This window comes from Phocoena sinus, chromosome 9, assembly GCF_008692025.1.
Source record: "Phocoena sinus isolate mPhoSin1 chromosome 9, mPhoSin1.pri, whole genome shotgun sequence".
Lineage (NCBI taxonomy): Eukaryota > Metazoa > Chordata > Mammalia > Artiodactyla > Phocoenidae > Phocoena > Phocoena sinus.
The window spans coordinates 92,251,361-92,264,429 of record NC_045771.1 but is presented as its reverse complement, the minus strand read 5'-3'; the positions used below and the strand labels follow the sequence as shown (position 1 = coordinate 92,264,429).

Below are 13,069 nucleotides of genomic sequence, written 5' to 3'. Positions count from 1 at the left end.
GAAGTCCATGGAAACAGGGAAAATAATTCAGGCAGAACTGCTGGTAATTCTTCTCTCAATCAATAAATATTTATTGAGGGTGAAGAGCTTGTGCCAAAGCTCTGGGCTGAAGGCCAGGAAACAGAGGTGAGTTAAAAACTGCCACTGTCTTCAAGAAGCCCGAAGGCAACCATAAAAAGGGAGCTTTCCCCTTTAAGACTGGAGCGAGGGGGATAACACAGCGAGGAAGGCAGTGATCAAAATAAGCTGAGAGCAAGTCGTGAAAAATCACCAAGCAGTTTCAACCTGAGAGGAAACTGTGCAAATCGCTTCGTGACAGAGGGACGGAACTCATCTCTCGTTTGCATAATGACGTAGAGGGTGGGCTGATGCTTGGACCACAATCACGGGTCGGGCCCTAGATTCCTCACTTGTCTCAGTCTCCATAGCGACAAGGCTAGTTACTCATTACGTTTGGAAAGAAGCCCCGGAGAATGAAACCTACTGAGGTGTGGAGGACGGGGACTCAGGAAAAGCAAGTGGAATTCAACCCAGATGGAATCCACATCTGCCCCCGGCTCAGCCCTCTTGTGAGCAGGCCCCAGCCACCAAAATCGGAGGGGAGGGACCACTCACCAGGCGTACTCACCGCTATGGCCCACCAATGGCGCAGTCTGCACACGGCATATGCAAGTATTAACACTTTAAATCGAAAAACTGCCAAAAGCTGTATTAAAAAGAAAAGACAAGATAAGTTTTAAGGAATATACACAAAGGTAAAGTCACTGGGTTTCAGGAAGAACCCACCAAAGTGTCTTCATTATTCTGATTTAGCTGAAAACTGTCACAGATGGGTACTGGTCTACAGACCAGCGTTTGGGATCCTCTGCTCTAGGATTTATGGAACACTGCCCAAAGAGGGATTCAAATTAACTTCCCATTATCAACAAAAGAATATATAGTTAGATGTTTATTTTTCCTGTCTATCTGAGTCCATATATATATATTCTGAAATCCTTTTAAGGTTGGAGAAAATGCTTTGAAAGTTTCCACTCCAGTACCTTTTCACTCCAAGTACAAATACTGACTTTTTGGAAGATACCAGATTCTTAGTGATGTCCACTGCAAAGCTGTGAGTGACTGGGGTGTTGGGAGAGTTCTGCTATCCCAGGACCTGCCCTCTGATTTTTCAGGGTGGTTCAGGGACTTTTGTGAAAACTTTCATGTGCATTATTATCCCATGTAATCCCCCAGCCCAGCAATCCCGTGAGTCAACTGTCATTAAGATGGACAGAAAAATTGTCCAAGGCCACATAACTCTTAGTGAGGAAGCCATGATTTGAACCCTGGTAGCTTGACTCTAAAGACCAGGCGCTTATCCACTATGCCTTAGCTGTCTCAGTAATTCTACTAAGGAATAAACACGGAATAAAACTTTCCTAATTTTACTTGGAAAACATACTTATTCTGAGTAGGGAGAAGTCAGGTGGCTCTGGAGCAATGCCTTAGGGTAGGGGGTCTGCCCAAAGTTCCTCACTAATCACAACTGCCGAAAGGCTGGAGGCCGACAACTTCTTTGCTGCCACTGGCTGGGTGACCTCACTGAAGATCCTTTCACGTAAATGAACTTTGCAGTTGTTTTTGTTTTAATTTCCTCCTTTCATCAAAAACGTGTTTTCTAATAATCTGCTAACCATTTAGTTTCTCTATGTATCCTACCCCTATCTCTGCATTCTGGACTTGGCAAAAGTATAAATCTTTATTCCTCTATCTCAAAGTCTCCCAGATCCCAAGGTTTCCTGGAGGCTGTGTCCATTTCCAGGGCCAGGCATGACAGTCTTTCCAAGCTGAGCCAATAGGTCCCACCTATTTGTCCAATATCATTAACTCCCTAAGCAGAGTTCAGACAATCCTTGGAGATCTGGCCAGTGGATTAACTTGGCTTCCCGGTAAGTCCTGGCTCAGACTATGTTAAGATAAATTCAACAGGGGAAATAAAAGGAAAAAGAGAAGTTCATTTTGTTATTCCATGTCAATAGTTTTACAGGAAAAAATTGTCAAGAGATTTGGGATCTCACATGCTCTGCCACCAAGTACAGTGACCTGGGGTAGGTCAAGACACTGAACCATGAGACTCAATTTCTTCATCTGGAAAAGGAGATTAAATTATATCAGTGGTTTTCCAAATATTCTGTAGCAGCCAAACACTTTTTCAAAACAATCTTACTGGAACCCTAACATACCGTACAGATAAAAATGGAATTACTCAGATTGCAAGGGGGTGATGACATGAACCCTGATCTCTATTTACTGGGAACTCCATCTCTTTCCTCACACATACTTCTGCAGTGAGTGTGGGAAAAAGAAAATAAAACAAGACTTTTTAGAGTAGTATGAAAACCACTAGAAAATATAATCAGTAACACCCTTCATCCAAAACTAATGATGATAATAAACGTGATTGCAGGTGAGTCTCTGAGCTCCTAGGACGTACCTATCATTGGGCTTAAGTGTTTTCCAGGTAGTATTTCATTTACTTTTCAGAACGAAGATGATCTCATTTCACATATGAGGAAACTCAAGTTTAGACCTAATATATTCAAAGATATACAATGAGTGATAGTGTTGTGAATCAAACCCAGGTTTTTCTGACTTCAAGGGTCTTATCCGTTGTGCACACAGCTTCTAAAGATAGTGAGTAAAGTAGTTAAAATGAATTTAGGGGGGATTCTTTATGAATTTTAATTGCCTATATCGTGTCTAACACAATGTTAGAATCTGACTGACTTACACTATCACCTGTAAAGAGATACCGTGAGATGTATTAAACCCAACCAAAGTCACAGTGTGTCCTGGAAAGATACTGCCTCATCTACAGATAACTGCATCTATATAATTCTACAACTGACTAGTTTTGCCCAAGATTATCAATATATCACTTTTCTCAAAAACTCCTATTATGGAAAAATGAAACAGAATTATTTTTAAAAATATACACAGAAATCTATTTCAAGACAGAAAAGGAATGGCATTTTCATGTGTTATTACGTAAACAGGTGCATTTTCCTTTCAGTGATTAGGGTCTGTCAGTGGCTTCTATCTCAGCCATTTTAACGAATAAAGGAAAATCAGAATGGCTTCTTCTGCTATGCTCCCGTATTTCTCATTAATCTTTTTTTTCCTTGAGATGACCAGGCAATTTCTTAGAAAGAGAGAGAGACAGAGACAGAGAGAGAGAGAGAGAGAGCACTGGATGGTCCAAGAATAAGGAAAAAGGAAAGATAATGTTTAAAAGAGGAAAAAAGAATGGCATAGAATCTGAGATCTACTGACAGGAAATTTGCCTTTTGGTTAGTTTCATCATGTCCAAAATGAAACCTACAACAGAGAATACTTACAAATATATCAAAATAAGAAGAGTAGTAGTCATACTGCACCACCTCTTTTTCTAACGTGTTCTCAATACCTCCATTCACCTGGGAAGGAGAGGAAGAAGTAAAAATGAGGAGAGTTATGTGTGAAAATAATACAAGAGAACATACAAGTAAGGTTTTGCATACACTTTTCTGCCTTCTCCTAACCCAGAAATGTTAAAATATGGGAGAAAAGAACGCTCATAATTCGAATAGAAAAATGCTGAAGCGCATTTCCCACTTGAATTCTGAATTCATTTGTTCAACAAATATAAATATATAATGACGAACAATGCCGTTTTTTGTAGTTCATATTTTGGTAAACTGAAATGTTAAATGTGAAAACTAATTTTTTTTCTCTTGTAAGATAAAGTCTTCAATCACACAAACATATATTTTTATTATTTTTTAACATCTTTATTGGAGTATAATTGCTTTACAATGTTGTGTTAGTTGGTGCTGTATAACAAAGTGAATCAGTTATACATATACGTATGTTCCCATATCTCTTCCCTCTTGCGTCTCCCTCCCTCCCACCCTCCCTATCCCACACCTCTAGGTGGTCACAAAGCACCGAGCTGATCTCCTTGTGCTATGTGGCTGCTTCCCACTAGCTATCTATTTTACATTTGGTAGTGTATATATGTCCACGCCACTCTCACTTCGTCCCAGCTTACCCTTCCCCCTCCCCGTGTCCTCAAGTCCATTCTCTATGTCTGTGTCTTCACTCCTGTCCTGCCCCTAGGTTCTTCAGAACCATTTTTTAAAAAATTCCATATATATGCGTTAGCGTACGGTATTTGTTTTTCTCTTTCTGACTTATTTCATTCTGTATGACAGACTCTTGGTCCATCCACCTCATTACAAATAACTCAATTTCGTTTTTTATGGCTGAGTAATATTCCATTGTAGATACAAAACATATTTTTAAAGAAGAAAATTAACACTTATCCAGGGCTCCCCTCACTTTCTGACCACTGCACTATTTTAAGTCTTGGAAGGTAAAGTGGTCCCCTGATCTCTTAGCACATATCCATGACGACAGTTATCATGACTCAGAAGTGTAAAAAATCTCCTGGTTGATCCTATTTGCTCCTAGCACTTTAAAATTCTGCACTCTTATCAACTTATATGTATATATATATATATTTTAACTTGAACAGATAACAAAATAAGGACCAGGTCTCACATAGACCTATGTGAGAAAGTTATGGATGAAGAAAATTAAAGCTAATACGATAAATTTTCTGTCCTCTCCCAATTCTCCTATTAAGATGAATTTTAAATGATCAAGTTCAAAATTCTGCATATCGAACTACATAGAATACTAATCAAGGAAGGGAATGTATGCGTGGAAGCGAATGCAGCGTTCTAAGCAGACCCTCTATAAGGCGAGGGCCCGTGGATTAGCTGATAATAGGGAACATGATGTACAACAGTAAATTAGGGTTCTGATCTGGAGCACAGACATCGCTGGTCCTGGCAAACCAGTGCAGCTGGTTTGAGAAGGACAAATTAGAGGGCAATTAACCCAAGACCTGAGTAAAAGAAAAAAGGGGAAAAAAATCAATAAGGAATACCTTTGCAAGGTTTGCTAATTGGTCAAATTAGAATAAAAGTTGCCATAAGGAAAGGATTCTCTTGGCTTATATACCTTTTCAAGTACAGTTGACCCTTAAGCAACAGGGGTTTGGACTGCACGGGTCCGCTTACACATGGATATTTTGCAATAGTAAATACTACAGTACTACATGGTCCATGGCTGGTTGAATCCGTGGTTGTGGAGGAACCTCGGATACGGAGGGCTGGCTACAGATTATACAAAGATTACTGTCCCCCTCCCCCACATGCTGGGGTCAAGGGTCAACTGTACTTGTTATGAAAATGGGGTATACCATAAACACTATTCTGTACTTTAAATCCCTTAAGGAGGCTTAGACATCTGTGTAATTTGCGCAGGTTGCCTACAGACCTGCCTGACTATAGGTAGACCTTTACAAATGAATAGAATTGAAAACCTGGGAGCAAGGAGAATTAAAAGCCAACCAACCATCTAGTCTCACTGCTGTCTCTTCAGACTGAGGAAACTTACCAATATCCAACATATTTTTAAAAAAGATTATTCCAAGTAGCCTATGGCAAAGAGGAGTTCTCTACCACATAGAAGTTACCCCTCCTGGCTGAGAGAACAGGAATTAAAGCTGCTGATAGCAGTTCAATAACTAGCCAGTAGAAAAGGGTTCTCTTCGGTATCCATATACTTTAAGAGACCCTGATTTCATGTTGCCTTTAAATATAGAAATCTAAAATCTACATTTCTAGCCCATCTTGTACTCTAAATTATTTCAAAATCTTCGTCATCTCTAGCACAAGATGTCCCAGATTCATCTTTAGTTTCACATGGAACCCCTTCCCAATCAGAGTTCTGCCAAAGCTGGTAACTGTTATTCTAGGCTCCATCCTTAGAAATCTTAGAGTCACCTTTGGATACTGGGGGTGATAAAATCAGCCTATCAACAAATCGTCTGATATTTCTTCCTTTAGTATGTCTCTCAAGTTAGCTGCTCCTTTTCTACTCCTACCGCCTTCCACGGGGCTCCTTCAGCAGTTTCTGAGTTACGTTCTTACGGTCAGTCTGCACGGAACTTATCCTGATCTGCAAACCACGGCCATTATCTTGATCCATTCACCAAATACCTGTTGAGCACCTAGTGAATGCCAAGTACTGTTCTAAACACAGGAAATACTCCAGTAAACAAAACAATATATCTGTCTTTATGGACCTTCCATGCTAGCAAGTGGAGATAGAGACACATAAGAAAATCAGTGCTACAAAGAGGACAGAAGCAGGACAGTGTGATGGAATAATAGTTGACTCCTTTGGGTTGGGTGGTCATGGAAGTCTTCTCTTCGTGGCATTTAAACTGCTACCAGCATGCTAAGTTGAAATCTACATCAAGATAAAGGGAATTAACCATTTCATATAGAAGGAACTAGTATCAAAGTCTAAGACAGAAGAGAGCTTGTTCCATGCTGAGAACAGAAGTCTGGCTGATCTGGGTGGGCCAGGAACAGAGGGTGGGAAAGGAAGTCTGGGTTGGCTTCTGGGGGGCTTTGCAAGCCAAGTTTCAGCATTTGGACTTTATGCTAAGTGCTCCGGTTAAGTCCATGAAGGGTTTTAAACAGAAAGTAACCTCTGATTTATGTTTTTACTTTTAAGAGTCACTGTGGATTCTATCAGGAGAATGGATTTGGGGAGGGCAAGTGTGGAAGCAGGCAAACCGGTCAGGTACAGACAGGGTGCAGCAGTTTGGATGAGTAATAATGTTGGCTTGGTCGAGGGTGGCAATGGTAGAAATGGAGAGAAGGGATCACATTGTGAGTATACTTTGCTGGCAGATTTGACAGGACTTACTTTTAGACTGGACAGGGGGCATGAGAAATACAAAACAAACAAGCAAATCAATCAAGGATGATTCTTCACCTCTGGCCTGAGCATCAGGGTATTTTTTTTACTGATAAAGAAGTGGGTGTGTGTATGTGTCGTCGGGGAGCAATGTCAAGTTAAGTGTCCAAATCGACATAGCAGGTAGCTCGTGATGTAATGTGGAATGCGAGTCAGTGACCTCTGGAACATCTCAAAACCGTGTTTTTCAATCTGCTCTAGAACCTATCTCAGCTCACAACTGAGGTAAGTCCAACACTTCCATGTAGCTCTTTAAGAATTTCAATTGTTTAGAACCAGGTTACCTAGGCAATTTCATTTCCTAGAGGCACCTTATTTCTAGCCAGGCATCTGCCCTTGTCCCATCCAAAACACACACACACACACACACACACACACACACACACACACACACCTGCATAAACACAACAGTCTTGCCTCAGTGCTTCTGTTCACCTCCATCTCGAAACCCTCTCCCCATTGGTCCCACCATCCAATCCTAGATCACCCTTCTATCCCTAATTCCACTCTTCAGATAATTCTAACCCACTGAACTCTCCCAGTGAGTTTTTGTTATCGTGGGTCATCACAGTTTAGCTATAGAACATAATGACAGTAGGGTAATAAAATCAGAATCAGTAGGATAATAAATACCTGAAACATAAGTGTAACAATAGAGAGAGATTAATAACCAACTTGTTTTTTCTCTTTCTGGGTAGAATTTATTTAGCTAATAGTAAATTACATAATCTATAGTTACATAGAGCTTCATAACTGCCAAGGGGCTGTGGAATATATCTTTTTATTTGCTCCTCACAAGAATTCACAAGGAAGGCAAGACAGGTATTACCTCAGTTAACTGAGAAACCAAGGCTCAGAGAACTTACATGGCTTGCCTGAGGCCACAGAGTTGGCCATGACAGCTCTGGGACAAATTAGAAGCATTCTGCCACTTTCTGGTACACCAGTTAGAAAATAGGAAGACAGGCAATAAGCACTGATAAAGGTATTTCTTGAACCATAATCTCAATGAAAGTGTCAAAAAAAGAAAAAGACAAAGAAATCAGCTGGCCCAAGGTCTTCCAGCAGGAAAATGAACCAAGGTGCTCTTAGGCCGCTCCAGCTCACCTAGGCCCTGCACACCAGGCTGGGTTGGCGCCAGTCAGCTCCCTGGAGCCAGGAGGAAAAGTGGCTAAGTTGGAAGTCATATATGAAGGCAAAATATTTTGGTTATTATGATTGCATAGAACAGCTGGGTCCCCATACTCTTTTGAAGGCCTAAGCTCCCTTTATGCTATTTCTTTCCTCTTTTAAAGATCAACAGTAGGAGGCAATATAAGATCATCTGTTACACCTCCTCAGCTAAACTTTAAAGCTCATGTAGCTCTTTGTGGAGCTTGCAACACCTGAATCAGAAGCCTATGTCTTGGCACTCGGTAAACGTATAGTCATGTGAAAATAACAGTGCATCCGAGTGATTAGAGATTTACAGAGACAGACAACAAAAGAAAAAGGGATGGTACCGTGTGTAATGAAAAACCCGGGTCAGGGCTGACAATTCAAAACAAATAGAACTAGAAAGTTAAATGTTTTCTTTTTTTTTAAACAGCCTTGGTAAGAAAGTCATGATATACTGTCTCAAAGATCATATACTCTTTTTACAAATGGGGAAACTGGTAGTCAGTGGAAAAGTGAGGATAGAAACAAATTTCTTAATTGCTAGGTCTGGTGATTTTTCATTTATAAAATGTTGCATATGGATGGAAACAGATTGCTTATGATGAACGAAACAGGGTGCATCCCACTTACTTCACTTCCATTTCAATTTCCTTGAAGCAGTAAGAAAGGAGGGAAGTGAGTAGTGTAATCCCATGACCCACCACGGCCCCATCTCATAGCTTCCCTAACTTAAGTGCACACTCAGTGGTCATATTAGTGGCAAACCAATGAATGCCTCGATTTTGTGCTGTCACTGCAATAATTTTAAGTGTGCTTCCTTAAGACTGCTGCTAAGCTTTCCTGTTAAAAGATGCATTTCTTTTTCATCTCTCATGCTACAGCTGCTGGTTTTGAAAACATATTACTCCTTTAAAATATACCAATTTAAATATAGTCTTTAATGTGTACACATGGAACACATGGTTAAAAGAGACATTTTAAATTACTGTTGTCATATCACTGGCTTTTTTGGTTTGAAACAAAACTAAGGCATACCCACAATGCTAGATTAACAGAAGGAAAAATCTATAAACAGAAACTTAACGGTAGGTCTGTGCTGCATATGACCTTGATTCTGGGAAAAATCTATCTTCTTTTGTTTAAATTTTTTTAATTTTCTAATATAAGTATATATCTGCTTTCATGAAGTTTTATTACTCTATTAGAATTTATGATGAAATTAAATGAATCCAATGATGCTAATTATTAAGAGTCTAGAATCTAGAACTAAAATTGCTGCTATGAATCAGAATGTTAATCAGAGTTTAGATTAAGACATTGACTCTTTCTATCATGAGGCAAAATTAAAAATCATTTTCCAACAGGAATCTCAGCATCCTTTCATATTTTCTCTATTTTAATAAATTTCTTATAAAGCACCTAGTACCATGCCTAGCAGAGAGTAACCTCTTAATAATAAACACTAGCTACTAACTATTGCTTCCCAGGCCTTAGCAAATGTTTCTTGGAAATAAATGAACTGCTGAAAGTGAAGGAAACAGACAATTTTTGCTTGGGAGGAAGCATTCTGGAAGAGTTCACCTATTTGTTGGCAAGGGACGTAAACAGTCAAAGCCGAGGCTTTGGAGAAAACAGATATATTGGGTTAAATAAAATGTATTATTAAAATGAATTTTACCTGCTTATTTTTATTTTTGTTAAATGTAGCAGCTAGAGAACTTACATGAGGCTTGCATTCATTTCTATTGGATAGTACTGGTCTAGACAATTATTTGGCAATATAACCACATAAATTTGACAAAAGAGAGACAAAACTTCAAATGCCTCTAGGATTCTTTTTGTGTGTGTGGTACGTGGGCCTCTCACTGTTGTGGCCTCTCCTGTTGCGGAGCACAGGCTCTGGACGCGCAGGCTCAGCGGCCATGGCTCACGGGCCCAGCTGCTCCGCGGCATGTGGGATCTTCCCGGACCGAGGCATGAATCCGTGTCCCCTGCATCAGCAGGCGGACTCTCAACCACTGCGCCACCAGGGAAGCCCTAGGATTTTTTTTTGATAAAATATGAACAAATAATCTTTTGCAAAAAAATAAAAAATAAGGGCATGCAAAATCTTAAATATGGGAACTAGAAAGTAAATGCAACATTTAAAACATATTCCAGAAGCATGTTACATTTTTTAAAGCAGTGATTAGCAGTTTTTTTCTGAAAAGGGCCAGGAAATAAAAAACTTTGCCTTGGTGGGCCAGATGGACTCTGTCAAAACTACTCAACCCAACCACTCAGCACAAAAGCCAGCCACAGACAATATGTAAACAGATGGGCAGGGCTGTGTTCCAATAAAACTTTATTTATAAAACCAGGCCACCTGAATTTAGCTCTCAGACTGCAGTTTGCCAAGTCCTGTTATAGAGCAAAACCCCAAGAATTCAACTTTCATAATTGCAGACACAGTGAATTTTAAACTAACCAGGTTCTTTTTAAATATTGATAATAACCATAAAAAAACAAGAAAGGTCCAAATCAGCTGGAGAAGACCAATGGTGCCTCATTTGAAAAAAAGATGAAATTCACGAAAATGAGACAGAAATGATGAGAAAAAGAAGAAAACTGTTTTGTTTTTGTCTCTGGAAACAATTTGTATAATGTCATGAAAAAAAAAACCACTTACATTTAACTCTATTATCCACAGTAACGTTACAAATAAGAGGTCAAAGGTGACAAACAAACAGAAAGTCCTCCTGACATCAGATATGCCTTTCTTTTCCCTTCCTTCATAGGACTCAATCCTGGCCATGAGTTGCGTGGGGTTGATGGAATGGACGTTGCGCAGGGAAGCGTGCGAGCTCTGACTCCCCATGAGAGCGTTCTCCATGTCTTCTGGCACAGGGTTCATCCTGCAGAAGGGTTAAAGGAGCCCCTCTCCAACTTCACCATCCCTAGAGAGAAGAAATCTTTGGGGAATGAAAGAGAAACGCACGTTAAATCAGAGCCCACCTGATACCACAGTGCTACCTCTGCCCCGTGTGACTGCCTGTCTCACTAAGCATCAGGGTTTTTTAACTGAAGACATTTCTGTCTTGATGAAGACATAGAGAGAAAGAGAAATGAGAAGCAATTCTTGATGTTATCCATCAATACTATCAATACCAAAAAAGCTGTTATGGAAAAGACTGTCAGTAAAGAACAATGCAAATTTATAGTAAGTAGTATACGGTAAAAACAGGCAGTTAACAACAGAAAGGTGTGCCTGGAACCTGGAGCAAGCCTCTGGGTGACCCAGCCAAGCCAGCTCCCTTGCTGTGCCAGGGAGAAAACCTCTACAGTTCTGTCGGTGTCACTACCCATGGACTAGGAAAACATTTACTGAATAGCTTCCCAGAGAGCATGTAACCAGAACGTGTAAACCCACTATAAAAAAAAATGCTGTTTCCTAAAGAGGAATTGCTTTCCACCACAGGTATCTAATAAACCAAATTTAGTATTTCCATTACCTCTTAATGAATAAGCATGTTTCTGGGCCTCTTCTTGGAAAAGAAGTACGCATACCTCAAAAAGTTTACCATTAGTTTACCATTATAACCCCACTGATAATTGCAACAATCACAGTCCTATATGGAGACGCAGGACTCCCATCCCCGCAAGGCCAGCATGTGCTTCTATAATAAAAGGCTGGCGATCTGAATGATCTGATCTCCTCATGGATGAGGCAAAGTCATCAAATAGAGAGTATGATGGATGGTATTTTTCTTTGCCAAACATTGTAGTTTCCCTTCCTACACCACCTCGCCCTATGGGAGGATTATATGCCCCTGGCGCTACTGAATTCATGTGCCTTTCTTTGGCCAGTGTAATGTGGCCACTGTAATGTGTGTTACCTGCGTCCAGATCTTAAGAACCAGCGCATGGTTCACCCTGCTCTCCTTTCTGCCACAATGACTGACAATGTCCAGTAGAAAGAAGAACATTTTCCAGGTGGGTAAAATACAATTTCAGAACATTGCTGGAATTTCCCTAAAGTAATATGGTCCCATTTGGTCCTATTCACAGTCCAGAACTCTATATCTTCACACTTGACCTTCAGTTCTCTCCCTCCCCACACTCAGGAACAAAAGTCCTTTCCACATTTTCATACAATGTGGTGATTTAATGACATAGCATTTTTGAAAGCAATTTCGTTATGTAGTTTGAACTATGATACTTTAAAATAATCATACTGCTTGATCTAGTAACCCTACTTCTGGAAATCTATAGGAACTTAACTGTAGACCTTCAAGGCAAAAATTGATCTATGTCATTAGAGGCTGGGTCAGCGATTACCTTAGAGCAAGAGGAAAGGAAAAGTGACAAGAGGGTGCAAGCTTGGTCAAGTCCTCTTTCTTGGGCTGAGTAGTGCTAACACGGCTGTACTCACTTTTTGATAATTTATTGTCGTATCAATGATTTAAAGCCACTAGACTGTACAGAAAAATCAACAAATTCACAATTCAAACTGAGGACTGTTTTTAGGAAGAAAATCATTTGCAAGGTAATTGGATCATCTTCTTAGTCTCACTCATTCCTCCCTTCCTGAGCCCACCCCTCATGAATAAAAAGGACAACAAAGCAAAACACCCACCCCAGAAATCTGAGGCTATTTCCAACTAAAAAACTGACATCATACAATGCTGTACACCTGACTTGGGAAATGAGAATCATTACATTATTTTTCAGACGTGTGTATATATAACTTCTAATTAGCTAGAATGTATAGATACTACTTGCAATAGCTTCAATGATAAAGTTACCCACTGCACAGATTGCTCTCAGCAGCCTGACTCTAATTAGACTGATCTCTGTCTGGGACAGAAGTAAATTTTAAAAGGGAGGGAGAGCTTCCTTTTAATGTGTCAAGAGGAAGATACTTCTAAAGCCTCTTTCTACTCTACAATGATAGGATTTCATCCTAACCATGTCCTTCAGAAAGATTCAGTTCAAGTGTCAATTCCTTCAACAAGACTTTCCTGAAATGCTCCCCACATTCCAATCCCCACGCAAGGCCAAGTGCATCTCCTCC

The 13,069-nt window shown here is 40.0% G+C and overlaps 1 protein-coding gene across 2 annotated transcripts in view; it reads right to left on the bottom strand.

Moving 5' to 3' along the window:
* Positions 1-13,069, bottom strand: part of STARD3NL (STARD3 N-terminal like) — a 50,689-nt gene that overhangs the window by 12,715 nt on the left and 24,905 nt on the right. The window contains exons 2-4 of one of the 2 annotated variants that reach the window (XM_032643387.1): positions 10,685-10,952; positions 3,378-3,455; positions 629-706 (exon numbers count right to left, since the gene is read on the bottom strand). In XM_032643387.1, the coding sequence (XP_032499278.1) occupies positions 629-706; positions 3,378-3,455; positions 10,685-10,909 (381 nt within the window). In that variant the 5' untranslated portion in view covers positions 10,910-10,952. Of the gene's footprint in view, positions 1-628; positions 707-3,377; positions 3,456-10,684; positions 10,968-13,069 lie in introns of both variants that reach the window. The other variant, XM_032643386.1, reaches the window with a different exon arrangement.